At 44.0% G+C, this 27538-nt stretch overlaps 2 protein-coding genes across 9 annotated transcripts in view; one reads left to right on the top strand and one right to left on the bottom strand.

Annotated features, from left to right (window-relative positions):
• DOT1L (DOT1 like histone lysine methyltransferase) overlaps nt 1–25969 on the top strand; it is a 96185-nt gene extending 70216 nt beyond the window's left edge. For 3 of the 7 annotated variants that reach the window (XM_090028059.1, XM_090028056.1, XM_090028055.1), the window contains 13 exons: nt 677–778; nt 3467–3604; nt 4853–4978; nt 7378–7859; nt 8126–8249; nt 9161–9307; nt 11459–11585; nt 13571–14184; nt 15184–15389; nt 15873–15937; nt 16588–17556; nt 18659–19286; nt 21450–25969. In XM_090028059.1, coding sequence (XP_089884185.1) covers nt 677–778; nt 3467–3604; nt 4853–4978; nt 7378–7859; nt 8126–8249; nt 9161–9307; nt 11459–11585; nt 13571–14184; nt 15184–15389; nt 15873–15937; nt 16588–17556; nt 18659–19251 — 3693 coding nt within the window. In that variant the 3' untranslated portion in view covers nt 19252–19286; nt 21450–25969. The remainder of the gene's footprint in view (nt 1–676; nt 779–3466; nt 3605–4852; nt 4979–7377; nt 7860–8125; nt 8250–9160; nt 9308–11458; nt 11586–13570; nt 14185–15183; nt 15390–15872; nt 15938–16587; nt 17557–18658; nt 19287–21449) is intronic. The other 4 variants (XM_090028057.1, XM_090028061.1, XM_090028060.1 and 1 more) reach the window with 4 other exon arrangements.
• PLEKHJ1 (pleckstrin homology domain containing J1) overlaps nt 1386–27538 on the bottom strand; it is a 42282-nt gene continuing 16129 nt past the window's right edge. Inside the window, exons 6-7 of one of the 2 annotated variants that reach the window (XM_090028069.1) lie at nt 12300–12347; nt 1386–1403 (exon numbers count right to left, since the gene is read on the bottom strand). In XM_090028069.1, the coding sequence (XP_089884195.1) occupies nt 1401–1403; nt 12300–12347 (51 nt within the window). In that variant the 3' untranslated portion in view covers nt 1386–1400. Of the gene's footprint in view, nt 1404–12161; nt 12348–27538 lie in introns of those variants that run through there. The other variant, XM_090028068.1, reaches the window with a different exon arrangement.

Here is a 27538-nt window from a genome sequence, read left to right as displayed (position 1 = left end):
CTGTTTCTCCTCTGTAAGGTGTGGCTACCATTTCCCTTTCTCACAAAGGTCCGACTTTTGGGAGGGGAGAGTGATGAGTGAGAGAGGAAAGGCTATAAATTAATGTCAGTACTATATCTTAAATAAATACAGTTCCACCTAGTGTTAGATTTTAGCAAACATGCAACAAAAAATTAAAGACACAGAGAAAAGATGAGATTAGAAGAGAAAATGAAAAATATCTGCTAACTAATGCAGGATCGCTCCCAGCTTTGTATGTGTTTCATTATCCAGGCTTGTTTTAATGGTGTGGGAATGTTGCCGCTGTGATGGTCTAGGAAATATACAAAAAGCAAAGTTGGTTTTTTGTTTTTTTTTTTAATGGCATCTTTAACTGGACTAAGTACATAGTGAACACTTGCCCAGCATATCTTCAAACTGTAAAGTTAGCTCAGTAAAAGAAATCAGTCAAAAAATCTTTGCTTTTCACAGCCTTGTTTTAAATATTTTGCATAATGAGACTGCCTTTATGTTGGGAAACTATTGTCCACGCTACTACACATTGCTGTTATGATGAGTTACCTACTTCTGAACTAATGAGGCATTGATATGATCAAAATGCTAAGGGATGTAAGATTGGCCCTCAAGGCATTGTGCAGTGGGAGATTATCCTGTTTGTTTTTCTTGAATCTTTCAGGAAAAGAACGTTCAGTTACTGGGGACAGCACAGCAGTTGTTCACCCATTGCCAGGCCCAAAAAGAGGAAATCAAGCGACTGTTTCAACAAAAGCTCGATGAGGTATGGCCCCATCTGATGGGAACAGATTAAATAAAAATAAATATTTGCATAGAATTATCTCATTCAAAAACAAATCTGAATCTGTTGGATTAAAGTGTTACTCTGACTTCAGCACCTCGGTGGGCAGTGATCACATGGAACTGTTTTCATTCTGTCACAGTCCACATATGTTGCGTAAATTATAGCTTGCTACTCCCACCTCTGTGCTTTATTAGTACAGGAGGATGTTTGTGATAGTCTTTAGAATAGTTGCCATTAAGTAATGGTCAATTGCACAGAAACCATGCTCAACTGAGTGCTTGCCTTCACCTTGATGTACAGGCTTGATACTGGCCATATGCCACTACAACATTTAATTTGCAGTTGGAAGATGCTCTATTCCCCAGTTATTCATGGTTATGAAGGAAAAGAACATGACACATTCAGGTGGAAGAGAGTGGCGTTTCGGTCTCCATCTCCAAATAGTGGAAGTAGGAAAAAGTGCAGAGCACGGCAAGAGGGATGATCAGTAGAAAGCAGCTTCTGTACAGTGCAGACTAAATAGGCTAGGACTCTTCATCTTAGAAAGAAGATGACTCGGGGCTGGGGGTGGATCTGATAGAAGTCTATGAATTCATGAATGTCACTGGGGAAGAAAATAAAGATTTAGTCTCCTGCAGTACTAGAACTAGGGGAATTCATGGAAATTATTAGGAAGCAGTCTTAAAACAGTGTTTTTTTTCAGACACCATGTGGAATGCCTTGCCAAAAGATCTTAGAAGTTGATTAATTTAACTAGGATCAAAAAAGGATTAAATGCATTCATTCAAGAAAGGCCCATCAGTGGACTAGTTGAGGTTACAACTTCTAAGCCTTTAGATCAGGGGTGGGCAAAATACGGCCTGTGGAGGGACTCTGACGGGCCTGTGGTGGGTTCTTTGGTCCCCCCTGGCACAGGTGCCGTCTGGCTTATGACAAGCATCCCTCTACCCCAGAGTGCACAGTGGGGCTGGGGTGGCTCCTTCCAGTTATTGGTGCTAGCCCCAGCCCCATGGAGACTGGTGGGGACCTGCACACGTGGCCCTAACTCTGCCCCACCCTGTATCTGCTCCCTACTTGCCCCAGCTGGATCTGTGTGCACAGCCCCAATCCTGGGCCCACCCTGTGCCTACTCCAGACTGCTTCCCCATGATGGGGAGCAGCGGCAGCCAGGCCAAAGCTGCTGCTGGGCATATGGGGGGAAAGCAGCTGCCCCCCTCCCCAGTCCCCTGGCTGCTGCCAGGCCCTACTTGCTATGGCCACCCAGAGCCCATGCCCTGCAGCTCCTCTGCCCAGCCACCGCCACTCATCGTGGGCAGTCCGGTGGGGAGCAGGTATGGGGCAGTCCAGGGCTGTGTGTGTGGCTTTGGGTTCGTTTGCTCTGGCCAGGGTGAATCTGGAATGGGTGTGGGGTGGCTTGGGGCTGTATACTCAGCTGCAACTTGGGCACTGGTGGCGGTAGTAGAGAGGAGCCACAGGGCCTTTGGACTTAGGGTTTGGTGGGTTATTGTAGGGAGGGTGTGGGTGCAAAGGGGTGCTGACTGGTCTGCAACAGCCTGTGGCCTCTGGGCCCAAATAATTGCCTACCCCTGCTCTAAATGCTGGCGGCTGTAATGGAAGAGGGGCAGGGGAACAGATTGGTCTTCCATTTATCAACTGTTCTCTGCTATTGTGAGATACTGGGTCTGTGACTGACCCAGGACAGCATTTCTTAATGTTTTTAGGAATAGAGTTGAAGTTTGAAACAGTGGTTTCATTGTAAAGATTCATATTCTATTCTGCTCTTTGTAAAAAAAATAAATAAAATAAAATAAAGCAGCAGTAACATTCATTAGTAATTGCATATCTGGAGAACTTGTTCTTATTCATCCAGGCCACTTTCCACCCCATACTGCCAACGGTACAGTCCTTTCTGCATTGCTCAGCAGAGAACTCGAGAGGAAGCTGTATTTGGGACAGTCTTGTTTGTCACAGAACTGCAAGAAATGGGTTCTGATTCAGCCTCTGCCAGAGATTGGTGCATGTGACCTTGGGCAAGTCATGTGATGTCTCTGCCTTGGATTCCCGATTTGCACGCACAGACCTCTTGTGTCTCATCAGTTAACATTATGTATGCTCTCTGGGGCCAAGTCTTTTAGAGTTTTAGGCTCCGGTCAACTGGTTCTTGGTCTTGATTGGGTACATTTTGTGCAATTGTATATTAAGCAGGTCAGTAGCTTTCCAGACTTCTATGGCTGTAAAAAGCATTTGAGAGGTGAGGAGTTAGAAATGGTGGTGGTTATCACCCAGGGGCTTAGCAATGCTGTCTTGCTAATGTAAACTCAGGGGCACAGAAGGAAGCATCTCCTTCGTAAGGCCCAACTAAGGAATTGTATGTGAGATCCTAAGCTGTGCTACCAGCTGGCCATTGCCATCTGTGACTTGGGGTGTGACTTGCCCAAAGCACCTCACTTTGCTTTCTTAACTTTCTCCCATTTGTAAAATGGGGAAGATGACAATAACTCCATATACGATGTTGAAACCTTTCCTGTTGATTGTAAAAGTGCTGTGAGCCTCCTCAGGACAGTTGCCATAGAAGCATGAAACTTTGTCCTATTATATGACAATTATCTGGAGTTGGAATAATGAGTTATTCTTTAACTTAACCTTTTTATTCTTTCCTTCCTGTAGTTGGGAGTGAAGGCTCTGACATATAATGACCTGATTCAGGCTCAGAAGGAGATCTCTGCTCACAACCAGCAGCTGAAAGAACAGACGAAGCAGCTGGAGAAAGATAACAGTGAACTCAGGAACCAGAGCTTGCAGCTGGTGCGTACTGTGCTTCCATCTGACTAGTATGCCCAGCCAAGTGATGTCCATATTTTTGTAGAATGTAGAGGTCATAAACTGAATGTTGCTTTTTTCCTGTTTTATATCTCAATAAGAACAAAAGCTGCTAGGAAAGCTTGGCTCCTTTAGGTCTAGAAAAATGTAGTCAATGTAAAAAAATGCCACACTTATGGGAAGAGATCATATGTTCAGTTCATGTGGTCACTCTTGATCTCATGTGCTGTCTCTGGCTTCCTTCTCTCTCTCTTTTTTTTTTTTTTCCTTCTTGGTAGAGTTTGATCTTTTGGCTTACCGGTTGCTTTCCTTTTGCGCACTGCCCGTCACCCCTTCCTTTCCCCCAGTTTTAATCAGGAAGCATTTTAAAAGAATGTCTTGATCTGGAGAGGAATTGGGGGGCAGTCCATCCTTTTGGAGATCTTAATTTGAAACCTAGTAAGCTGGTTTTGGTGACCTCAGCCTCCTCCATGGCAGAAGGGGCACTTAGTTTTAAACTAATAAGAGAAAGTACTTTTTTTACACACTGCATAGTTAACTTGTGGCATTCATTGCTACAGGTGGTGGGGGCAGGTAACATAGCTAGGTTCAAAAAGGGACTGGATAAATACATGGATGGATGGATGGATGTTAATGGCTAATGAACAGCATAGCTAGAGATGTTTCCTCTGGCATCTCTAAACCAATACAAGATGGATGCCAGGAAGGGTATAGAATAGGGAATAGGTCACTCCAGAGATTCAGGTTTGGTGTTTTCCTTGTATAGCATCCACTTCTTGTCAGAGATGGGATACTGGGCTAGACTGACCCGGTATAGCACTTATGTTCTTATGGGTATTGATGGGATAACATCTCAGAACTGAGGTGATGAATCTCGTTGGTTAAGAAGTCTGCACAATTCTTGCTTGTCTGCAACCTTTACTTTATCCCTCACTCAGTTCCTGGAACTGCAACAGGTATTGGGGAAGCTGGATGCAGAAGTATTTAGTGGTGAGTGCTAACTGCATGCCCCAGCTAGGCAGAACCAAACTACCTCCTGCTATACTAACAAGAGCTGGAGATTATTTCTTTTCCCCTAGAGCTAGAATGTTTGCATGGAAGAGGCAGCTCGCTCTCAATAGGATAGAAAATGTCCTTATCTTCAGCTGAGAGACTTGTGGGATTCTGTCCTGCTCCTTGGGTTGTTTAAGGTTGTGAAACCTCCTATTGACTTATCAATTAATGTGCTTACAGCTTAAGGCACGGTGTGAAGAACTGAAATTGGACTGGTCAACTCTTTCACTTGAGAACTTACTGAAGGAAAAACAGGCGCTGAAGAATCAGATTTCAGAGAAACAAAAGCACTGCTTGGAATTGCAGGTAGAATGGAGTGAAGTTCTAGAGCCAGCAGCTCCAAATAGCATTCAGTCAGTTTTCCAGTTAGGGGTACATCTCTCCTGTAAGCTACTCAATTTATTTTTGCCTAACGAGATCCTGGTGTGTAGACCTGCTGGCTACATGGCAGGATTAATTAATGAAACAATTATTAGAAAGTATTGGGGAAAAAATTAAAAGCAATGATGCAGATAACTTCTGATTGCCCTGAAATGTTCTTGGTATCTCTTTTTTAGATCCCTGACCTGACTACATACCAGAGCTGGGGAAGAATAGGCTTTGGTTAATCAACACCTCCCTGCATCAGTAAAATCCTCTTTCACTAGACAAAAATAAGAAAATCCTAGCAACTGTTGTCTCTGCTCAGTGTCTGGGACTAGGGAGAAGCAAACAGGACAGTTTGCCAGCAGTCTGGCCTGTAATAGACTCCCACCATCAGGTCCCCTTCTCCTGACAAGGGAGGTATAGTGCCCATCTTTACAAAAGGGAAGGAGGAGAATCCAAGGAACTATAGACCAGTCAGCCTCACCTCAGTCTTTGAAAAAATCATGGACCAGGTCCTCAAAAATCCATTTCTAAGCACTCAGAGGAGAAGAAGATCATTAGGAACAGTCAGCATGGATTCAACAAGGGCAAGTCATGCCTGACCAAACTGATTGCCATCTATGATGAGATGATCAGCTTTGTGGATGCAGGGAAAGCAGTGGATGTAATATACCTTGACTTTAGCAGGGCTTTTGATACAGTCTCCCACAGCAGTCTTCCAAGCAAGCAGAGGAAGTACAGGTTAGATGAATGGACTGTAAGGTGGATAGAAGGCTGGCTAGATTGTTGGGCTCAACAGGTAGTAATCAATGGCTCGGTCTAGTTGGTAGCTGGTATCAAGTGGAGTGCCCCAAGGGTCAGTCCTGGGGCTGGTTTTATTCAGTATCTTCATTAATGATCTGGAAGGTGGGATGGGAGTGCACCCTCAGCAAGTTTGCGGATGACACCAAAGTGGGGGGGAGTAGTGGAGGGTAGGGCTAGGATTTAGAGTGACCTAGACAGATTGGAGGATTGGGCCAAAAGAAAGCTCATGGGGTTCAGCAAGGACAAGTACAAAGTCCTGGACTAAGGATGGAAGAATCCTGTGTACTGCTGCAGCTAGGGGCTGACCGGCTGGACAGTAGCTCTGCAGAAAAGGACCTAGAGGTTACAGTGGACGATAAGATGAATACAAGTCAACAGTGTGCCCTTGTTGCCAAGAAGGCTAACAGCAGACTGGGCTGCATTAATAGGAGCACTGCTAGCAGATCAAGGGAAGTAATTACTTCCCTCTATTCTGTACTAGTGAGGCCACATCTGGAATACTGTGTCCAGTTTTGGGCCCCCCACTATAGAAAGGGTGTGGACAAGATGGAGAGAGTCCAGTGGAGAACAGTGAATATGGTGCAAGGGCTGAGGCATGTGACTTTTGAGCAGAGGCTGTGGAAACTGGGTTTATTTAGTTTGGAGAAGAGAAGACTATGGGGGGATTGAATAGCAGCCTTTAACTACTTGAAGGGGGTTCCAAAAAGGATGGAACTGGACTGTTTTTAGTGATGACAGAATAAGGAGCGATGGTCTCAAGTTGCAGCAAGGGAAGTTTAGGTTGGATATTAGGAAGAATTTTCTCACTAGGAGGCAGGTGAAGCATTGGAATAAGTTACCTAGAGAGGTGATGGAAGTTCCATCCTTGGAGGTTTTTAAGGCCCATCTTGATAAAGCCCTGGCTGGGATGATCTAGTTGCGGGGATGGTCCTGCTTTGAGCAGGGGTTGGACTAGATGACCATTTGAGGTTCCTTCCAGCCCTCACTTTCTGTGATTCTCTGATCTGTGTATGCTTTGAACTTGTGTTTTCAGCCATCAGTTCTCACAGAACTTCTTTAACTCGTTGAAGAAAAATTGGCCCCTTTATCCTTCCATAGAACCTTTCTTTCATAACAGGGTGGCTGTCCTGATTTTTCACTAGAAGTGGTAACCAAAATTCAGGTGTATTACTGGACAAGACGTTGGGTGCTGTTTTTGAGTGGGGTCTTTCCATGCCCCAGCAATCCACTGGTGTTTAGTGGGAGAAAGAAGAAGAGGTAGGGAGGGGTTGGTTTGTTCAAAATCTGATTTTCTACATGTTAAATTTGATTTACACACTCCAAAATACATTTCCTGAGATTCTCTTGAAACCATATCCTTTAGCTGTACCTCTTTCACAAATTCAGAACCTTGTCTCCATATGCAAATAGTGTTTTTTTAAAAATCATAGATTGTTTGCTTTACCATCCAAAAGGAATGCTTTCTCTGAGAAGCAGCTGGAGACAAAATTCCATTATGTATATTGTTTAATCTTTGCCTTCCTCTTCATTTAAAGATCAGCATTGTGGAGCTTGAGAAAAGTCAAAGGCAGCAGGAGCTCATGCAGCTGAAATCCTATACGCCATCCGATGAGTCCTTGTCGATACAACTACGCAATAAAAATCATCTAAGTCGTGAACCTGAGGTTGATCATGGCAGGTTCCAACTTGAGCTTGAGTGTTCTAAATTTCCTATGACGCATATCAATGGCATGAGTCCCGAACTGTCCATGAATGGCCATGCTACTCCCTATGAAATCCATAATACTCTTAGCCGGCCCTCTTCCAAGCAGAACACCCCTCAGTATATGACTTCTCACCTGGACCAAGAAATAGTTCCGTGTACCCCAAACCACAGCAGTAGACAGAAGGCGGACAAGACATCCAGCTTGTCCTTACCTGATTATACCAGATTTTCCCCTGCTAAGATAGCCCTAAGGAGGCACTTGAATCAGGACCATGCAGTCAATGGAAAAGCAACAACTAATGAAATTCAGAGGTGAGAGGGGTCACTTGGGGAAATGGGTATGATATTTGTCTCTTTATTGCTGTCAGTATATATGACTATAGAAGAAAATGGTTAAAAAGTAGAATTGATGTATGTAGTTCCAGTCTTCGTGGCTTAGGCATTTGAATAAAAGCCAATAAATGTAGCAGTGGCAGATGACCAGGTAAGCAAGGCGATGATGTCAAGTTTGCAACAAGAATTTGTTGCAGCTGGAGATCACTAGAATTCAAAAACTGACTGCATATATCTTGTTTTAGAGCTGACCATGTAAAAGAGAATGGCCTTACGTATCCAAGCCCTAATATTTCAAATGGCATGAAGCTGAGTCCTCAGGAAACTCGGCCCTCTTCCCCAGCGGCCTTACCAATTGCAGGCGAGAAGGTAAGGAGTATGCCTGGCTGTGCAGAGCTGAGGTCAACAGAAATGATGCTCCTGACAGAATTGGGGTGGGGGGGAAGAACTCCATGGTACTACGTTGAGGGTGTCCACATTTTCTTTTCTGGTAGTCGTTGGAGATGGATGGCCAGCTTGGGATTGGGTGTAATGGGAAATGGAAGACAAAGTGGAACCAGAGAAAGAAATGGGACAAAATGTGGTAATTCTGATGAGTGGTGGTGGAGGGGAGGGATTCTTTCCTGTGTAGGTTTTGAATGTTAACTGTGCTGTTAATGGCCAAAAGTTGTATTGCTGTCAGATGTTGTCTTTAGTCTCTGTGTAATGATTAAGTTGTCTTAATCAACTTCGTAACAAGCATTCGTCTCCAAACCCATCTTGCCACGGGTCCACTCAGTCAGTTTTAGTAGTGTGAATTGTCACCTCCTGTGCAGAGGTCCCTGTTATGGAGCAGGCTTTTGAGGCTGGGTTTCGGTGGAGCTCTTGCCTGGCCATTGCCTGCTCTGCACACAGAGGAGGCTTTTATGCTACAGATTTTGTCAGACAAGCACCTTTCGCCAGGTTCTGGCAAGGTCTCACAGGAGCAAGCTTCCCACCCTTGCGGTAAAAGCTGGACCCTCCATTTGTTCCTTTGAACACCAGGCCTCATCCCATATCCCAGTGGTTTGTCACTGCTGGTTGAACTGGTGAACACTTTGATCCTTATGGTCAACATGTCTGAACACCTCTTATCAGTGGCATACTGCCACTTTGGGGATACTACGTAACCTAAATGAGCATGGAATAAAGTATTGCATGAAAATACTGATGTATGACAAGTAGAACCTTCAATTATGGTTGGGGCATACTTGCTAATGAGCAGTGATACCCTCTGAAACCATCTGCTTTTGTATTTGCAGGTTTTAAGAGAGAGAACCTCTGCAAGTAATGGAGAAACTATCACCAGCCTACCTATCAGTATTCCTCTCAGCACAGTGCAGCCCAATAAACTCCCTGTTAGTATCCCTCTGGCCAGCGTAGTCCTACCTAGCCGTGTTGAGAAGGTGGTGAGTAAGGGATTGTCAAAACTTTCCATCCCTAACTAAAACCAGATTGGGGTGTTGTACATTTGAGGCAAGATCATGATGAGGCTACTGCAGTAGGTTAGTTTAATGCCTTCGGAGATACTCTAGCTGGATCTCTGTCCCCAGGAACTTACACTCTAAATGTGTGACATGCACATCTCTGCTTCTCTTTGCCTGTTGATAAAGTGTGGATCTTTGCAGAGATGTCAGGGGATGAACTTTTGTTGAAAGTGTAATATGGAAAGCGTGAGTTGCTGCTGCCTAGTTAACTTTTTAACCTTATAATTGAAAGATCTTTCAGGGCCCTTTCAGATCATTCGCAGTTCTTTCTGTTACCATGTCAAATTCATGTTAGTATGTGCTTGGAAGGGAGAAGCTCGAAAAGGCCAGTGGTAGAAGACAGCCCGGTGGCAGAAGGCTTCCCATGTCCTCAGTGTTTTGACAAAGGCGAATGCTGTAGGATTACTAAGGAGCTGTTGCTTCCTTTCTATGGGAGACAAACTTGGAGTTGACCTAGATAGGTTCTCTCTCTGATAACTTGAATATGAGATATGGCATGAGGGCCATACCCAGCTGCAACGTGAGAATGTAGTTGTGTTGTGGTCTCATGCTTCTTGTCCCTGTTGTCAGCTGACGGTCTTGTAGTTGTAGGAGAATGTCCCTCTCCCTAGTTGGAGGCAGAGACAGCATTGCCTCACGTAGAGGGAAGGTAGTGTCAGTCACAGAAATTCTCTTTCAGCTCTCTGCTCCTATGCATGTAGAGGCAAATGCTTCATGATATCTTTCCTTGAGAGAGATCTTTCTTTGGAAGATGTCTCTCGACAATGACACCTGTGATGGCTCAATGTATGATAGCTCTGCTGAAGCTTGGTGACTTGCATCCTCTGATCATCTGGCTTTCTGCATTAGGTGTTCAGCATGGAGACTTCCTGAGAACAGCAGTACATACTGATGACACCAGGCCCCAAGCTTCAGTGCATCACTCATCCATGTGGAAAGAGCTGTCTGTGGAAACTGAGGTCACAGTTCAGCCTGCTGTTTTCTTTCCCTCTGTGCTAGTGTTATGGATAACGTTTCCACATTGTACTCTGGATCTAAGCTCTTTGCAGCAGGGGACCATGTTTAGACATGCTGACAGTCCCGATTCATGACTGTGGCACTTACAGGCTACCACAGTACAAATAATATTTATTTGTGTCCCCTAAATAGGCTAAATGTTGGACAGTCCAAACTGCTAAACTGCTTCTGGGAATGCTTTTAGGTCTTGTCTAATCAATGATTCTTAACTGTGTAATAGCTGGAATAGTGGTCAAACGTACGTAAGCAGGTTTTTAGCTTGAATTATAGTTACAGTAGAGACAGAAACAAAGCATAGACCATGGTGGATATTTTGAGTTCATGTTTTGCATTAAGGTGTATGATCGTTTTTCCTTGTTGGTGTGGTTTTCTGAGCAAAGGTTTACAGTTGTTTTAACTGCTCAGGTTCTCATCACATAGAACTTTACCATTTATGCATTTTTTTTGTGCTTTTGGAGTATGTTACATTTAATGAGAAATGACCAGTTCTTAGAAGCAAACTGAAGTGTAGTATTAAGGACCATATGTAGGCTTAGGTTCTTCGAGGGCTTTAATTTCTGTACTATCCTTTCATGGCTGTTACAGATCTTAAGCACTGATTTCCATCCCTGTTGCCAGACATTTTCTTGGTGGGAGGTATATTCATTGCGTATCAGCAATGCCATCTTTGGGATTATCAGATAAAATCCCATGACACACAACAGTGCAGTCTGCTGCCGGGCTCTCACCAGTAGCGTAAGTGTGGTCTTCAGGGATAATTGTACTGTAGTATGCAATGATGCGTGGGGATGGAAAGATTGTCATGTGCTAGGACACGGAGTCACCACAGCTCATTTAGTATACCCAGCAGAAAGTTGTCAGGGTGCCTGCTGGTTTAAAGACATCAGTGCAGTGTAGAGTAATGTATTTTTCGCAAAACATGCAAAGTCTCTGTAAGATTTGGGGTATGCAGAGTCTATTAAAGAGAGCTCAGTGAATGCACATCTATTCTGTGAGATCAGAAGCTGCGGAACATACTCCCTGGAATGATGTGGCTGGTTTTTTTCCTCTCTCCAGAGAAGCACACCAAGTCCAGTTCATCAGAATAGAGACTCATCAACACTTGAAAAGCAGATTGGTGCTAGTTCTCATAATGGCATAAACAGTGCTGCTGGAAACAAGCCACTGGCTTTGGCTACCTCAGGTAACGCATTTTCCCTGGAGACTTTCAGTCGTAGTGATAACACCATCTATTATGCATGAGCTTTTTGGCACTTGCAGCCCAGAGCGGTGGTTCTCACCTGCTGGCCACTAAGATGGAGGCTGGAAGGAGTGTCAGCCAATTCCTCAGCCCTGCAGTGTTCTCACTCTGCCAGCTGGCTCCCTCCCAAATCAGGAGCTAGCTGCTAGTACATGTAGGGCTAGTTCTCGGGTTACCTGAGCTAGCTCTGCGTAAGCTAAAGAACAGAAGCAGTGTTACTGCTTTGCCTCTCAGCAGAACTATGTAGCTTCTTCACAGTGCTGCACTGAGACAGCTTCATTATACTACTTCCAATTCCAGCTGGATTGCTTCTGTTTCCTGGATTACGTGTGGTATGCCCTGACTTCCTGTGGTCAGCTGCAGGATTGAAAAGGGGGAGAACCACTGGTCTAGAGCACCTGGGATGCATTTTCTATCAATTTTCTATTCTCGGCTTGAGGAGAAGGGGTGGAGGTGGATTAGGGTTGAAATAAAGCTGAGAAATAGGATTAAGTGAGGAGCAAAATATTATCGAAAACATGTTTAGGCTCAAAAACAAAAGAATTGCAAACAATAAACCATTTTGGACAGCATGCTTTTGTTGGTCGGTTCTGAAGTCCCCCTTAGGCTCTCTTCCAGCATCTGTATATATAAAATTTACAACATCCAGTTTCATACTTGCTTACGGTCCCCTTTTTTTAGTCTTGGTTCTCTTAGCTGTAGTCCCTGTAAGAAAAAGAAAAAAATACAGGCCAGGTCGTGCCTCTGGCTCCTCCTCTCATAACTCACAAAGAAAGGATGGAACAGATGATCCCCTTGCCTTTAAGGAAATTCTAGCCCCAACCATACCATTGAATATGGACCCTGTTGCTTAAGCAGAACGTCAGCTCCTGAGCACCTTCCCCAGCAAAACCCTGCTAGAGATAAGGTCAGCAAGTTCTTTGGGCCTTTTTCAGCGCTATGGGAAGCCAGCTGGGGATTTGACAACTGGTCCCAAAAGTAGGGAGCTTAGCAAACCCCCTGTCACTCACACAGCCCATTCCAGGGGCAGGAACTGTTTCCCAAAAAGTAAAACCAACTTCTGGGGAAAAATACTAAGGCTTCTTAAGGCAAATGGCCCAAGCGAGCACAATTTTTAGCTAGCCTGTAGGAAGCTGGCCTTACTAGACTTGCCCCTCTTCCTTCACGCTCACCATCTGTGGGGGCCTATGGTAGGATTTCTCTCGGCTCCTTCTGAATTCAGTAGTCATTCCTGGATTAACAGAAGGGTGTTGCCAGAGTATCATTGGGTTTCCACCATTCCTAGCTATCTCAGAAGATAACTCTTAAGTTCATTGTAATTTATTACAAAAGCTACCTAATAACCTAAATTCATCTCTTTTTTTTGTTGTTGTTGCTTCTCTCCCACTTCCCTGCCTTGCTGAAGATCTACCAGTCATCTCATTGCTTCGTTTTGGCTAGGTTGTGGGGGAGGGAAAGGTGGTATTGGTGGCAGGGCCTGTGTCCCTCTTTAGAAAGAAATGGATTGCTGGTGTATGGCTCAGCGGGTAGAGAAATGAGCTGGGAGCAGAGGATCTTGGTTGTCAAGATGAGCTTCTTAGATTGAGCAAGGCACTTGAGTTCTATTAACCTGATAAAAACAGGATGCTTCCCTAGTACTCCCAAATGTTCCTGAATCAGCAAAAAGGAGCCATGCGAGATGACAAATTTAACTTAATTCACCAGCTCACATACAACCATGTTCTTGGCTGTTACTGTGTAAAGAGCAGATTTACAGAATTAGCTGTATAATTTACAGCTACTAAATGCTCTGCAGTTACCGCTTTGACAGAATGGCCCGCTGCTCTAGGATGGAAACATTCGTGAAACACTCAATAGCTACTCCAGAAACGTAGCACTGTAAGGTATACATCATTGCTTCTGCTGAGTGATACTTTCCCTTTCAACAGGTTTTTCTTATTCTTCTGGCTCCGTGGCAGTCAATGGAACTCTTTCAAACAGCCCAGCCCAACTTAACCATAGTGTTGATCAGGCAGCTCTGGACGACTCTGGGAGTCTGTTTAACTCGGTAGGGTCTCGGAGTTCCACTCCACAACACCCTTTGCTAATGATGCAGTCACGGAACTCGGGGCAAAACTCCCCTGCTCACCAGCACTCAACAAGCCCCAGGTTAAACGGAGCCTCCCAGAGCCTGGTAGGGGTATTGCAGTATGCAGATGCTCAGAAGATGTTTGCTGAAGGAACAAAGGGGGATCTTCAGTCTGATGCAGCATTTTCAGATCCCGAGAACGAGGCCAAGAGAAGAATCATCTTTACAATCTCTCCTAATACAGGAAATGTAAAACAATCTCCTTCCAACAAGCACAGTCCCCTGACCTCGAGCATTCGGCTGGACTGTGGTCAAGCATACATGCAAGATGGGAAGAAACGAGGTCGAAGGAAGAGATCTTCTACTGGAAATCTCAGCGTGAGCTCTGGGGTGTCCCCCAAACGCAAATCCTTACCAACAGTGGCTGGACTGTTTACTCAGCCTTCGGGGTCACCACTCAATATTCACTCCATGGTAAGCATGAAACTAAATAATTATGATTTGGTGAAGTTGGGTTTAAGGCATGGGGCTTTTCGCATAGTTTTTGGAAGCTTACCTCTAGGATGGGCATTGAGAATTACAATGAGCTGCCTAGTTCTTTAAAGTGAACTTACCTTCCCGATGAAAAAGTTTTAAATAGAATATTTAAAAACAGTTCTCATTGCTTAAGTTATCATGGAGCGCAGTAGTGTGTCATCTTATCTGACGTGGATTTGTTTAGAGGTAAAATTCTTAAGGGACTTAAAACCTCTTGGCACACAACTGCCACTAGGAATCTACCAAAGCTTGTGCACTCTGACAGCTTCTGGTGACTGTACAGCTCCATCAGGTGCAAAGAGCACCCTGCATAGGCCAATCTTGGAAGATGCTGTCAGGTACAAACACTTTGTTAGCTTCCAGTTATGGTAGAAACCTTCCATAGGTCCATGTCTCTGTTCTGCTGCCAGACTGAAAAGGTTCTGATGCTACTGGAGAGCTGTGTGTGGACATGCAAGGTGTGGTGCGGGGGAGGGTTGATTTTTTTTTTTTTTTTTGTGGGTTTTTTGGTTGTCAGAATTTGAGTTTTGCCTGCAAAACCCTGGTGAAAAACAGATGTTAATAGCTGAAGTCCCAGTAAATATTACTGCAACGTGCACAACAACTGTTTCTGATTTGGCATCTTGTGGATTCTGCTATTGTGATTTGCTCTTTGATTTGTTATTGGTGTGTAAGAAGAATTGTTTCTGCCCATTTTTGTCTGCTTTTAACCATCTCATTTTATCTCTAAAGTCAGATACTCCAAGCATGAAGGCTCAGAAAGGCAATTAAGAATTGTGCAGGGATTTTAGGTTTGTGAAGCTGAAGCACAGCATGCCTCTCTGTGTTGCACATGTAGCTAGTCACGAAGCTAAATGATGAGGGAGTGAATATCCTATCTTTTACTGAAAGAATATTGTCATCCTTAACTTTGTTTTTTTTCCCTCCCTATCCCAGGTCAATAACATTAATCAGCCTTTAGAAATAACAGCCATTTCCTCCCCTGAAAACTCCCTGAAGAACTCTCCTGTTCCCTACCAGGACAATGACCAGCCCCCAGTGCTGAAAAAGGAGAAGCCCCTCATTCAGACCAATGGCATTCATTACTCACCGCTGACATCTGATGAAGAGCAGGGGTCTGAAGATGAGCACAACAGTACCAGGTGAATACAGTGTTGTAGATCTCAGGCCTGTTTTTGAGTTGGGGTAATGCATGTAAAGTTTGGTCTGTTGGATCCTTTTTCTTGGAGAACGTTCTCATTGACCCATAATACTTGCTAAGCTAGAGCGTTTGTTTTCAGCACATGCACACCCCAAAATAAGAAAGGTGTTCAGAAAACAGAATGACTGTAAGGAACCTTGTTCCACTAGTTGTGTTGATCAGTTGTGTTCCCTCTATGACATTTTGCAGGAGTGTTGGCACCAGTATATAAATGTACCACGTTTGGGGAACTTCTGAGTATAGAAATTCCCCTTCCATTTTGGCTGCTTGCATCTGTTCTTCACCTCCTGCCACAATGTTATTTATAATTGCTCTGGATGGTAAAACATATTGGAAAAGAGCGGTGAAAAGTTGACCACATGTGAATCGCAGTAAAACTCCATGCCTGCTGTTTAAAATAACCTTTCTTTTCTTTTTAAATTAGAATTGAGAGAAAAATTGCAACAATATCATTGGAAAGCAAATCTCCACAAAAGACTGTTGAAAATGGTAGGTGTGGGGAATATGCATTGTTTAAAGGCATTCACAGTGCATGTGAGGATGGCCTCTCTGCTGGCCCATAGTTTGTAGGCTGTCAGGTGATTGCAGGCTCCTTGGGTGGAATCATGTACTGCATATCGGATCAGAAGTCCACAGATATTCCTTTGAAACCAGAAGTTTGTGCATGTGAGATCCCTTAGGCAGGTTGCCTTCATCACGTTGCAAACCTCGCATCCATTCTGTTCGTAGCTGGTGGCTACAAAAGCCCCTTTAAATTTGTGGCCACCGGTTGCAGTCTTGCTTGTTTGCACCTGGAATAGAATGGTTGGTGGAGGTGGAAACGGTGGTACACTTCACAGTTATATTTCTTCCTAGACATGAAGGCCTGAGACTATCTATCTACCTATCTATCTCCCTATGTATCATGAGCAGGTGGGGTCTTTGATATGAAGGTGGATGGCAGTGCAGATGACACTAACACAGATGTTTTGCGGTGTGTTAAACTAAAATTGAAGGCGATTTGAACAGCTGTTTTAAACTGCTTCTCATCAAAAAGTAGAATGAATTATTAAACTGAGTCAGTTGTTGAACCAGTTCTGCTTACTAAAGATTAAATGAATTCTGTTCACTCATGCTTGCAACTCTGCCTTCCAAACTAGGTGGCAGTTTAGCTGGGAGGAAACAAGCGCAAACCAGCGAGAACATGAATAGCAGTAAATGGAAGTCTACCTTTTCACCAATATCTGACATCAACCTGACCAAAACTACAGATAGTCCCTTGCAGGCTGTTTCATCTCTGAGCCAGAATTCACTTTTTGCCTTCAGGCCGTCCTCTGAGGATGGCATGGCCATTGACAGCAAGATCACGGCACATGCGAGAAAAAATGTCACCATGCCCTCCTCTGGAACAGATGGACTCAGCCCCAACACAAATGCTGCAAATGGATTCACATACAACGGTGGACTGACAACAGATATTGGTTTACACAGCTTTATTGATGGTGCTTCTCTTCCTCATAAGACTTCAGATGCGACATCCCTTAATTCCTCTCTGAGTTTTCAGTCACAGCGAAGCAAAGACTTGGGTGTCTCAGAGACAAATCCTTTTTTGAACAAGAGGCAGCTTGAAGGCCTAGGCAGCATGAAAGGGGAAGACTTAAATCGGTCAGGGGTCAAAAGCAAAGAGATGAGCGAATTAAACATTCGTACAGGGGGCTCTTCAGAAAAAAGCTCTTTGCAGCATAATGGAAAGGCCAGCAAAGGACGGGACCGAGATGTGGAGTTTAAAAATGGCCACAACCTTTTCATTTCTGCTGCTGCTGTATCTTCGGGTGGCCTTCTAAATGGCAAAAGCCTTTCCACTGCTGTTTCCTCAGCAGGCAACCCAGCATCTGTTCAGCATCATCCTTTCTTAAACACTTTGACCACTGGATCGCAGTTCCCCCTTGGCCCCATGGCCTTGCCAGCAAACCTCAACTCGGTGACGAACTCTTCAGTATTGCAGTCTTTATTTAATACAATGCCAGCTGCTGCCAGTCTGGTCCACGTGTCATCAGCTGCAACCAGACTGACTAATTCTCACACTATGGGGAACTTCTCTTCTGGGGTTACAGGTGGAACAGTTGGAGGTAGGCAGAGCTCTGTTTCTCTGGTATAAGGCAGGGCTAGAGGAAAGGATGGCAATGCCTCTCCAGGTATGAAACCCTTTCGCTTCTGCAGGCGGTGGAAGAGGTCCACCCAGCATAGCCCATGTCTCGGGAATGCCAGAATTATTCCAGGGCTGAGGACTGAACTATTGTGAGCTTTCTTGTCTGCTAGATGAACATATAATTGCATCTTCCTAAAGAAATGAGAATATACCAGACTTGATTTCATAGCATATAGCTGTTTCAGTTGTTGCTATGTTGGAATTGGCTTAGGTTTGTCTGCAATACTAAAGGTTTAAATTGCCATGTTACCCTCTCTGTGCAGTGAGGAATATCTGACTTGTCAGCTTCAGTGAAAATTTGAGATTCCTCTTGATCATGCTAAACATTAGTATCCTTTTCAGATGAGATCATGTGATTTACATAGGATTATGATGATTTCTGCTGATAAGGAGGGAGTGTTCCTTGGCCATGAAAAGCTAATGCCTTATGCACCTCTGGCACTTTGTGATTCTGCACAGGCTTTGCATCTGTGGTCCCAAACATGAGGCAAACTCTGGAGAGAAGAACATAGGAGCAGTTCTTCCTTTAATCCACAGCATTGGCAGGTTCAGACCATCTGTCCATAATTATTCATGCACCATGTCGGGAAATCCTAACTCTCACACTTTAGCAGTCTAGCTCTACTCTGTAGATTTGATGGAAATACGCTTTCCCCTCTGCTGTCTTGTAAGTGGGTAAGTTGGGTAGGGGAGTTCAAGATGAGCAGAAATTTGAGTGTTGAGATATGCAACTTGAATGACCAGGTAACCTCATTGCACGGTTGCCTGTGAAGTATAGAACCAAAAGTTCTGCTTATTTGGCCGTTTTCCCTCCTGGCATTTAGGAAGGTAAGTACATTTCTTGTACCTCCTGGCCTGCATCATTATCTCTCATTGCTTGCTGCTGTTTCATGCTGCATATTTTGTATGGGGCTGTAACTGCTATAATTTTGCTTTTTTTTGCTTTTAGTTTTGTTTCTCTTGTCACTTGTGACTGTACAAAGCCCATCTGTTGAAGCTGAGTTTTTCTCTCCTGTTTGCAGGTATTTTTAACCATGCGGTGCCTTCTGCCTCCTCTTCTCATCAATTTGGAGCCAGTTTCAGCAGCAGTGCTGTCTCTAGCGGCACAATGCTAAGCTTAAACCCTCTGCAGGCTGTTGCCACCACCTCATCCTCATCCTTCCAGTCCCCCTCCTCTAGCTTAGTAACATCGAGTGAGAACAGACCTGCCCAGCACCTAAACAGAGCTCCAATGCAATCTGTTTTTCATACCCCTCCCCCCCCACCTCCTAACGTTTCATTGCCACCTCCTCCTCCATTACTCACTTCTAACTCTGAGCCTGTGCTTCTGCAGAACTTGCCGTCCATTCCAGCTAATGAAGCTTTTTTACCATCATCTTCTGCTGCTTCTGTCCAATCTGCTAATGCTTCTTTGTCTATTAAGCTAGCTTCTCTTCAGCACAAAACTTCCCGTCCCTCCTTTACAGTCCATCACCCGCCTCTGCCCCGTTTGGCGCTGGCACAGACCGCGCCCATGATCCCGCAATCCAACGCAACCGGCACGTCTGCTATGTGGGTTACACTTGGCATGCAGTCTCCTTATGCTTCGCACCTTTCTGGGGTTAAGCCACGATAAAGAGCTTGCTTAGCTAACGGTTCTTATTTTGTAAGGTAAGGCTAGAGAAAAAACCAGGAGGTTTGTACAAGATGGTGAATGACACTCCTTCCTTTTCAGACTTCTGTCTGTGGCTGGTATTGGGTGGGAGGGACAGATTCCTCACATAGAGAAATCCCAGGAAAATTGGGGGAGCAGGTAAACTCATGGCAGAGGTTGGAGACTCAACATTTTGATTTGGGAGTCAGGATTTCTCGACACACCATGTGCTCAAAGTAATAACTGTTGCCTCATTGACTTTCAGGCTGGCTGGGATAGTAGCAATTAGTGATGCATTTGAAATGGTGTTTCCTCATTTGAATATTCTTGAAAAATGTGCCTATTTGAGAGCAGCCAAAATTAGTAGATTACCATTATTATTTTCCAGGCAAATGTCTTCAGATGTAGCCATTTAAGGAGGTTGCTGCCTTTTCTGAGTTCCATATTAACATGGAGTGCTCCTGTCTCCTGATGATGCTTCCCTATGATGCTGTGTGGCAGCATGGTGATATTTCTTTGTGGAACCTCACATTTTGGCCCCCAAAAACTAAAAGAAAATCTGTAGGTTATGTGCTATTACTTTTCCGTGGATAAAGTGGAAAAAGGATGATCTAGTTTTGGGGTTGTCGTTAATGTGACCTGCACAGTGTGCTGTGGTCTATGAAAGTACATGACCAGTCTAACTCATGTCTGGCCTGATAATAACAGCTGATATCACAAACTGCAGAGGATATTTATCATTTGAATTAAATAAGAATAAAAAGGGAAGTCTTCATTATCTGCTCCCTGCAGTTTTAGTAGTTTTCCCTAAGTCTAGCAATAATAGACTGTTGGCTAGCGTACAATGTATGCTCACCTTGGCAGTCTTTGGCTTGCTGTGTAGACTATGCACTGAATACCCAGTGCTAAATTCTAATCTAACCTAATTGAGGAATAAGGCTGTTCACAAGAGGAAAGCATCTGGAGAGTGTATGTGCGAGCACTTCAACAAATCAAGTATCATAGAGTCTTTCAGACCAACTGTAGAATAAAATGTATTACCACAAAGTTACATATTCTCCTTATGTAAACTTCTTTGGTTTTGTGATTCAATTCCTGATTGCTTTAGTTAAGCCAGTGTTGTGCACAAAAGCCTGCTCTTCTGCAGGTCTCTTGTATCGTTACAGAAGTTATATTCATTGGATGGTTAATATACGTGGTTGCTTCTAAAGCTCTGGATTAAATCAGAGTACAGTTTAGAGATTCTTACAGTTTGCACTTGTAGTGTTTTGATCAGCGAAGTGCTCTGTCAGCCCAAAGTCCCTCACAGCCTCCTTGTGAGACAGGTAGGTATTATCTCCATATTGGAAAGATGAACATAGGAGCAGGGAGGTCCCAGTAGCTTGCTCTGAGCTAGAGCAGTAGTCATTGTCAAAGTCATGATTAATTCCAGTAACTTAGATGAAAACAGTAATAAGCTATAATCTGTTTGAGCATGGTGACTGCAGAAGAGGGGCCATGGGTGGGTTTTAGGTTCCATGTTTTTACCTGCAAGATTTGGGTGAGGTCACTGTGGAAAATTGAATGTATAGCACCTAGATGAACTGAATCAGGACCCCAGTTCAGGGTACTCTACAAACACGTTAGATAGACGGTCCTGGCCTGAAGGCCAGGACAGATGGGCAGAGCTGGGAGATGGAAGCACAAAGAGGCCTAGTCTGCCTGTGCAGGTTATACAGAAACTAAATATAAAGCCAGAGGCTAGTGACACAACTGCTAGCCTTGTCACGTGCGCACGCATGCATGACACATGATGTATGGATATTGGACTGAGGATCCAGGTCATAGTACTGAAGTATTAATGTGACGTCAAGCAGATGAGCAATCCCGTTGAACAAGCATAGTTTTACGCTTGAAAGACCTTGCTGAATCTGTGGTCTAAATGTGGGAACAAGGGATCAAACAACAGCTATTACACTGACATGTAGGGGTTGGAGATGTGCAGATGATAACCTAATAGATCTCTTCCATGCTTGATTCTGAATGACAGGATGAATGAAAGGATTGTTCTTCCCTCTCTCTGTCTCCTGACTAACAGACAGTCTAGGAACTATATAGAAAAGCTTGATGTATCTAACACATGGAGATGATTTTTAAGTGTCTGACTTGGATGGGTTTCTTCCTCTCCTCATGTCCCACAGGTAACTAGGATTTCTACCTCAACCCAATGTGACCTATGCAAGGACAACGTGGACCAACTTCACTCGGCTTCCACTGAAAGGTGCTCGCCTGGCCTGTGCAGGGGTTTCTACTCTCTTACTACTGGACAAAATAATAATAATAAAAAGATATAAAAAAAGACCTTAACAACAGAAAACAGATTCTACTGTGAATTGGAGTTTAAAACAAAACAAAAAAACAAGCCTGCAAATGAAATGCTTAAAATAAAGCTCCAGTTTGTATTGTTGATAGTTTAGATAAAGTATTTATCTTTTTTTAAAGTGAAAACAATTTTGACTTATTTTATTCCATCTAAAGTCATAAACACAAATCATTAAAAATAATCTCTGACTAATAAAGGACTGGCACACCAGCAGAGATGTAAAGAGCCTCCTCTCGGTGCTATTTCATCCGTCAGAACTGTGCCTCTAGTTCGAATCCTTGGTGCTGAATATGGAGGCTTGACCAATGCCAAACCCAGTCTCAGAAAGGTCTGCTTCTTATTTATTCAACTCACTCTGTTCATATACCAAAGTCCATTGGTTTACAACAAAGTGAGAGCTACAAAGAATGGCAGCCTTTAGTTTTGGGTGTTTTAATTATTTTTAACTGAGCCATCAGCTCTGTTATTAGGCATTTTTTTTATTGTGGTGTTTGTTTCAAACAAGAACGCAATACTTCCCTCTGGAATGGCAGCTAGATCACCTGGTGTAACCCAGTGAAGCTCAAACAATTGAGAGAGACTTTGAACAGAAATGTAAGTCTAGTCTAATTAGACTACTTGGCCATTAAAAGCCACTGGTGGCGCTTAAGTTGCTGTGAATTTCAGTAGCTAGACTGGTAACTTATTGGGGGATGCCATTGGCATATGGACAGGGTGCATAATCACTGGTATTGGTCAGGCTCTTTCTGTTAATATTGGGAAGATCGAAAAACGAGCTTCTATACTGGGGCAGATAGCAGCAGATTTTCTCAACTTGTTTTTGTTCTAAGTATGATGTATTTTAGTAAGGCTTTGATACTTGATTCAGAAATGGCTTAACCTTGTACATTTATGACTAAGTGCATTCGCTTTTGTACTCTTTGCTTTACATAGGTTTAAATGGTAGTTCACAAAAACACCACAGTTTAGTTTACCTTGCTGCCACACTATCAAACTGGTGCATATAATTGTATTGTGACTTGCTGTGCTGTGTACAGAGAAGTGCCGCTCTGAACAGTGGCTGTATTTTATAGAGATGTGATAAATTTATAAATTTTGTATGCTTTATTTCATTTATTTTTAGATTGTATAATGCACAGTAAAGTGGTAAAAATGTTATTTATTCAAGTGCACAAAATGGGGGAGAAGGATCCGTTAGTTCATAACCAACATCAGTCTGTAGTGTAGACTGGACCAAGCACCAATGGAGAAAACTGCAATAACTGAAGGGGTTTTGCAACAGCAAAGTGACTAGATTTTAAGAGCATACCTGGGCTCAAGTGAACTTCTGCCTGCTAGCCCAAGTTTGATCGTTATTTATCTGATCATTGATGATCAGAGGCTCTTGGAATCCTTTGGTCCATTCCAGCTAGGTTCATAGCTCTCTAATAATGTCATCTCTTGAGACATGCGTTCCCTTACCAGCTACTGAATAGGATTTCACTGTGTCACAAAGTACTGGGCTCATGAATCAACTGCTGCTTACACGTGTTTGGGGCAGGCCAAGTATCTCAATGTTTGCTTAGTTGTGCTGCCTTTCTGGGGCTGGCTTGAGAGGCATGTCAGTGCTGAATTCCTCGATTGAAAGGAACGGAGGTAGGACCTGTGCTCCTGCCTTGCCTATTCTCTCCATTTTCCTCCTATCCCCTGCTCGCTGCCAAGTTTGTGCAGTATCCCAATTACCAACTCCTACCTTGAGCAAATTTCAGGCCAGCCATTTCCCATGATACCAAATCGCAGGCAGTGGGTTAAAGACTTCAAGTTCAGTTATTTGACTCCAAAATTTGTATCTCCCATAGGTGGCCTCTGTGTGCAGATTTATCTTTGTCCTTATTTGGTCAGAAAGTAAGTTTAGTTCGTATCCCTAGTTCCCAGGGATCGTTTTAACAGTTTTCTGGTCTGTGCCTGGGAAAGGTGGAAGGGACAATATATCCTGCTCTTAGCAACAATGAGGGAATCCAGAGGAGGAAAAATAATGCTCAGGGAGCAATAGCTGAGAAACATCAAGTAGCTTCTAGTGGAAGCCATAAACAGGTCCTGGAATCCAGGAAGACTTGTAACCCAGTTATTATTTAGCTCTGAATTGGGTAACTGCAGCCTGATCCAGATCTTTGGGTAACTGAATGTTGCAGAGCCGCTGACATTTACCAACTAAAAATGAAGTGCTCGGATCCTTGGAGAGTTTTGAAATGTTAGAAGTAAAATGTGCACAGATGCTAGAGGGACTGTAACTCTGCCCCTGTACATGCTTTAGTTAGCTTGATTTTTGCCCACCCCATCTCCCCGCGTGACTTGAAAAATGAGAGGGAAACTCAAAGGTACTTTTAACTGGTCTTTCACTAAGTAACAAAACCAGATCCTGGCCGTGTGGAAAGGGCCTAAGAGCTTGGGCTCCTGACTTCCAGAGCTCTGTCATGTAAAACCCATAGATGCACTGAGGAAGGGAACTCCAGACCGCATCATGGGTTGCGTACATGGAAAACCCTGCCTGTAACAACCCCCCCAACCTCCCTCTGCACTTGCAGCTCAAGGGCAAGGAACTTTTGTTTAAAATAATAGTTTCATAGTGCTTAGGGTCGGAAGGGAACTAAACAGATCGTCAGGTCCGACCCCCCTGCAACAAACAACAGCTGTAGAAGCTCTTGTGCTGCCTGAATGATGGTTTTCTAACTTCTAAACACCTGGATGCACACACTACCCGGCATTTGTACCGTCTTGAAGCATGTGGCCTCTGATACTTATTTTGCTAAAGGGTTTGACCCGAACCACCTTTCATTTTTAGTGACAAATGGGCCCAGCCCTATGAGTTACGATCCAACTAAATTCAGTGTATCCAGGTTTCCATGTACGGCAAGGGGGTAATAGATCTAAATTATGAAACTTCCCTGAGAAACAGAGTGGAAGCTGGGGACGCTTGAGATCCAGTCCTTGCCCTGCCAAGTAATTTCCGTGTGGCAAGGCACTTTAATCGCTCTTCCTCAGTTTTTCTTGCAGTAGAGGACGTTGCCTCTTGAATTGAAGGTTAGTATGTGTGTTGGTAATGCAAAATGTTGTGGAAGTACAACAAACATATTTGTGTGTACCAGACTAAAAGTCTTCAGAAATGGAAGCCAAGTTTTGATGCAGCTTGTTCTGTTTGTTATCTAACTACGTTGCTGGACAGCATGGCTCTCCTAGCTGCTAACCACAGTACAATAACCTTAAAGGAGAGCCCGAGTAGCCCGGTAGGTACTGCTTCTTCCGCTCAACAAAACGAGTCTGGACAAAGGTGGCAGCTTGGGAAACCAGCTGTTGAAAGCTGCTAACCTGCTAACTACCCTAGAAATAGCGAAGCATCTTTTCTAGTCTGCAACCCTTGGAAGTGAGGCCCATTTAAGTCTCAAACTCAGCTACTCCCATCTTTCATGGCTGCACTTTTTCTATGGCTTGATTATCCCTTCTAACAGCAATGAGCTCCACTGGGATTCCCTGGGTTCCCTGCCTCTGCCAGCATCTTCCACCCCTTGCTGCTGTGCCTGATCCTCTGTGCTCTGGATTCATTTCTAATGCATTTTGCTTGTTTAGGAATCTAGTCTTCCCAGTAATCTCAGCTGAGATGAGCTTCCAAGTAAGCATCAGGCAAGCTGATACTGATTCAGGGCAGAGTAATCAATCCTGAGCTGTATGATTTTATTGTTTTCTGCCAAATATGCACCCCCACCCTTCTGTCTCGCCTAGTCTGCATTTGAGTGCTGTATTTTTGGGAATAGCCATTTCTTGATGTAGCAGTCGAAACTGAAGTGCTTGCCCGTCTTACCAACTTTCACTTGACTTTGGCAAATCAGTTTAACTTCTGTATATCAAGCTTCCCCAGCTGTAAACCAGGAAGAATATCGCCTCATTTCTTAGTGTTTTGAAGTCTAGCTGAAAAGCTGTCTCATTGCTAAGTGTCGTTAGTAAGGTTTTGATCCGTCTGACTGAGAACTTTAGCTATTTGTGCTCGTAGCATGACAGCCTGAGGCCTGTTTTCAATGAGAGGTACTTCTTCAAGCCAAAACACGGAGTTCAAGAAAGGAATGCTTTCTGGTTTAGTTTCCCACACTTGTCCACATTATTTTACTGCTGTCACAAATGTTCCTTCTTATCCACATGGTAACTGCCAGCCAGGGACTCATCAGGAAGCTAAACGCATCTTGCAGTGTCGGCATTGCCAAAAAAAATTGAACTTTTTCAACATTGCACTGAGCTAATCCTGTGTGGCCCTCTCCATCAAAGTGTGAGCTGGGAGGTAAATCTCTGCTAACCCAGAAACCAGTGTTGTGCTTGCTTCCTTTTTTTGGTGGCCTGTTACCTCTTCTTTTCTTTGGCTTGGCTCTTCTACTCCACTGAGACCTGCTGTGCTGATGGCGAGCTGGGAGAGCTCCCACTAAGCTTCCATTTACTCTTTGCTGTTCGTTCGTCCTTCAGTTACCATTGTACCGTGGCATGGGCCACTGAAGCTTGAGGAAGCCAACATATAGGTTTTCTCGGGTGTCTGAGGAAGGAAGGCAGGCAGCATTAGAGTGGGACCAGTGCTGTAGCTTGTTAGTGTGACATCTTGGGCAAGTCGGATGATCCCTGAGTGCCTTCATTTTACAGATGAGGGAAAGAGTACTCGGCTACCTTTTTCAAACCACATGGGTGTTTCCGTGAAGTCATAAATACTAGAAAGAGTTTTTCTTTTTCTCCCGTGTTACCTGCCTTTCAAGCTGCATGGGTAAGTGACTCTCCTGCTTTGGGAGTCTGCACAGTTTTTAGCTCTAGATAACAAAAACTCCCTTGTACAGGTTTTGTGCAAGGGTGTAGGCTGTAGCCGTGTTGGTCTAAGGACATAGGCAGATGAGGTTCTTTGGGTGAATCTGATATCTTTTATTAGACCAACTTAAACCGTTGGAAAACAATTTTAAAGCAAGCTTTTGGGTTCAAAAACCCTTAGTCAGGCTAAGGAAGTATCAGCAGTTGGTGTGTGGTCTTCCTTAGCCTGATGAAGGGTTTTTGAACTGGAAAGCTTGCTTTAAAACTGTTTTCCAACTATTTAAGTTGGTCTAATAAAAGATACCAGATTCACCCAAAGAACCTTGTCTAGTTTTGTGCAATTGTTTTCTATGGTGTGTGGGGAGAGACTTAGGGACATCAAGGAAACGGGTTGAAATCTGAAACAGCTCCATTTTTAAATGTGTGTTCACTCATTTGCTTTTAGAGGATCTGATAGAAGAAACTGTACGGGGGGGGGGATCATTGTAGCTTTCCATAAAAAGACACTGGCATGTGCAGCTGGATTTAAAGATTTCCTTAAGTGATTGTGAACAGTAGGGAGTGCAGAGCATCTTAATGATCCCATGGGCATTTCTTCTCTCTTAGAGCCCTTTTTCCCTGTTTGTGCCTGTGTTCATAGTGGGCATGGACAGCACTGCTGTGCAGTGGTGGGTGAGGGTGTGCACGTGGAGGGGGGGACAACTGCTAGTAAATGTCATACATTTAGAATGCTAAAAGATTTTTTTTTTTTTTTAAATACGAGGGTGGCACCTACCGACCGGGCATAGATCAGGACCGTGTTGTGCTAAGTGCTGTACAGACTCGCCCAGAACCGGGGAGGCCCTGCCCCAAAGAGCTTCCAAACAAAGCAGGGACATAGACGATGACAGGAGAGCTCAAGGGCAAACCTCTCCCGTGCCTCCTTGCCCCCTTTGCTGAGGAATATTAAACCCCAGATTACATCTAACCTATAGATTAGTTGGGTTTGTGAGCAGGTTCAGAGAAGGCCTAGGGTTTGATCAGCTTATGGAACCTGACTTTTCATACTTAACACTAGAGGTAGGTACATGGTAGCTGCAGTGAGGCAAGTTGTAC

The sequence above is a fragment of the Crocodylus siamensis genome, chromosome 14, assembly GCF_052110815.1.
Source record: "Crocodylus siamensis isolate JL-2025a chromosome 14, ASM5211081v1, whole genome shotgun sequence".
NCBI classification, from domain to species: Eukaryota; Metazoa; Chordata; order Crocodylia; family Crocodylidae; genus Crocodylus; species Crocodylus siamensis.
Note: the sequence above shows the minus strand (reverse complement) of the source record. Positions and strands in the feature narration are given on the sequence as shown.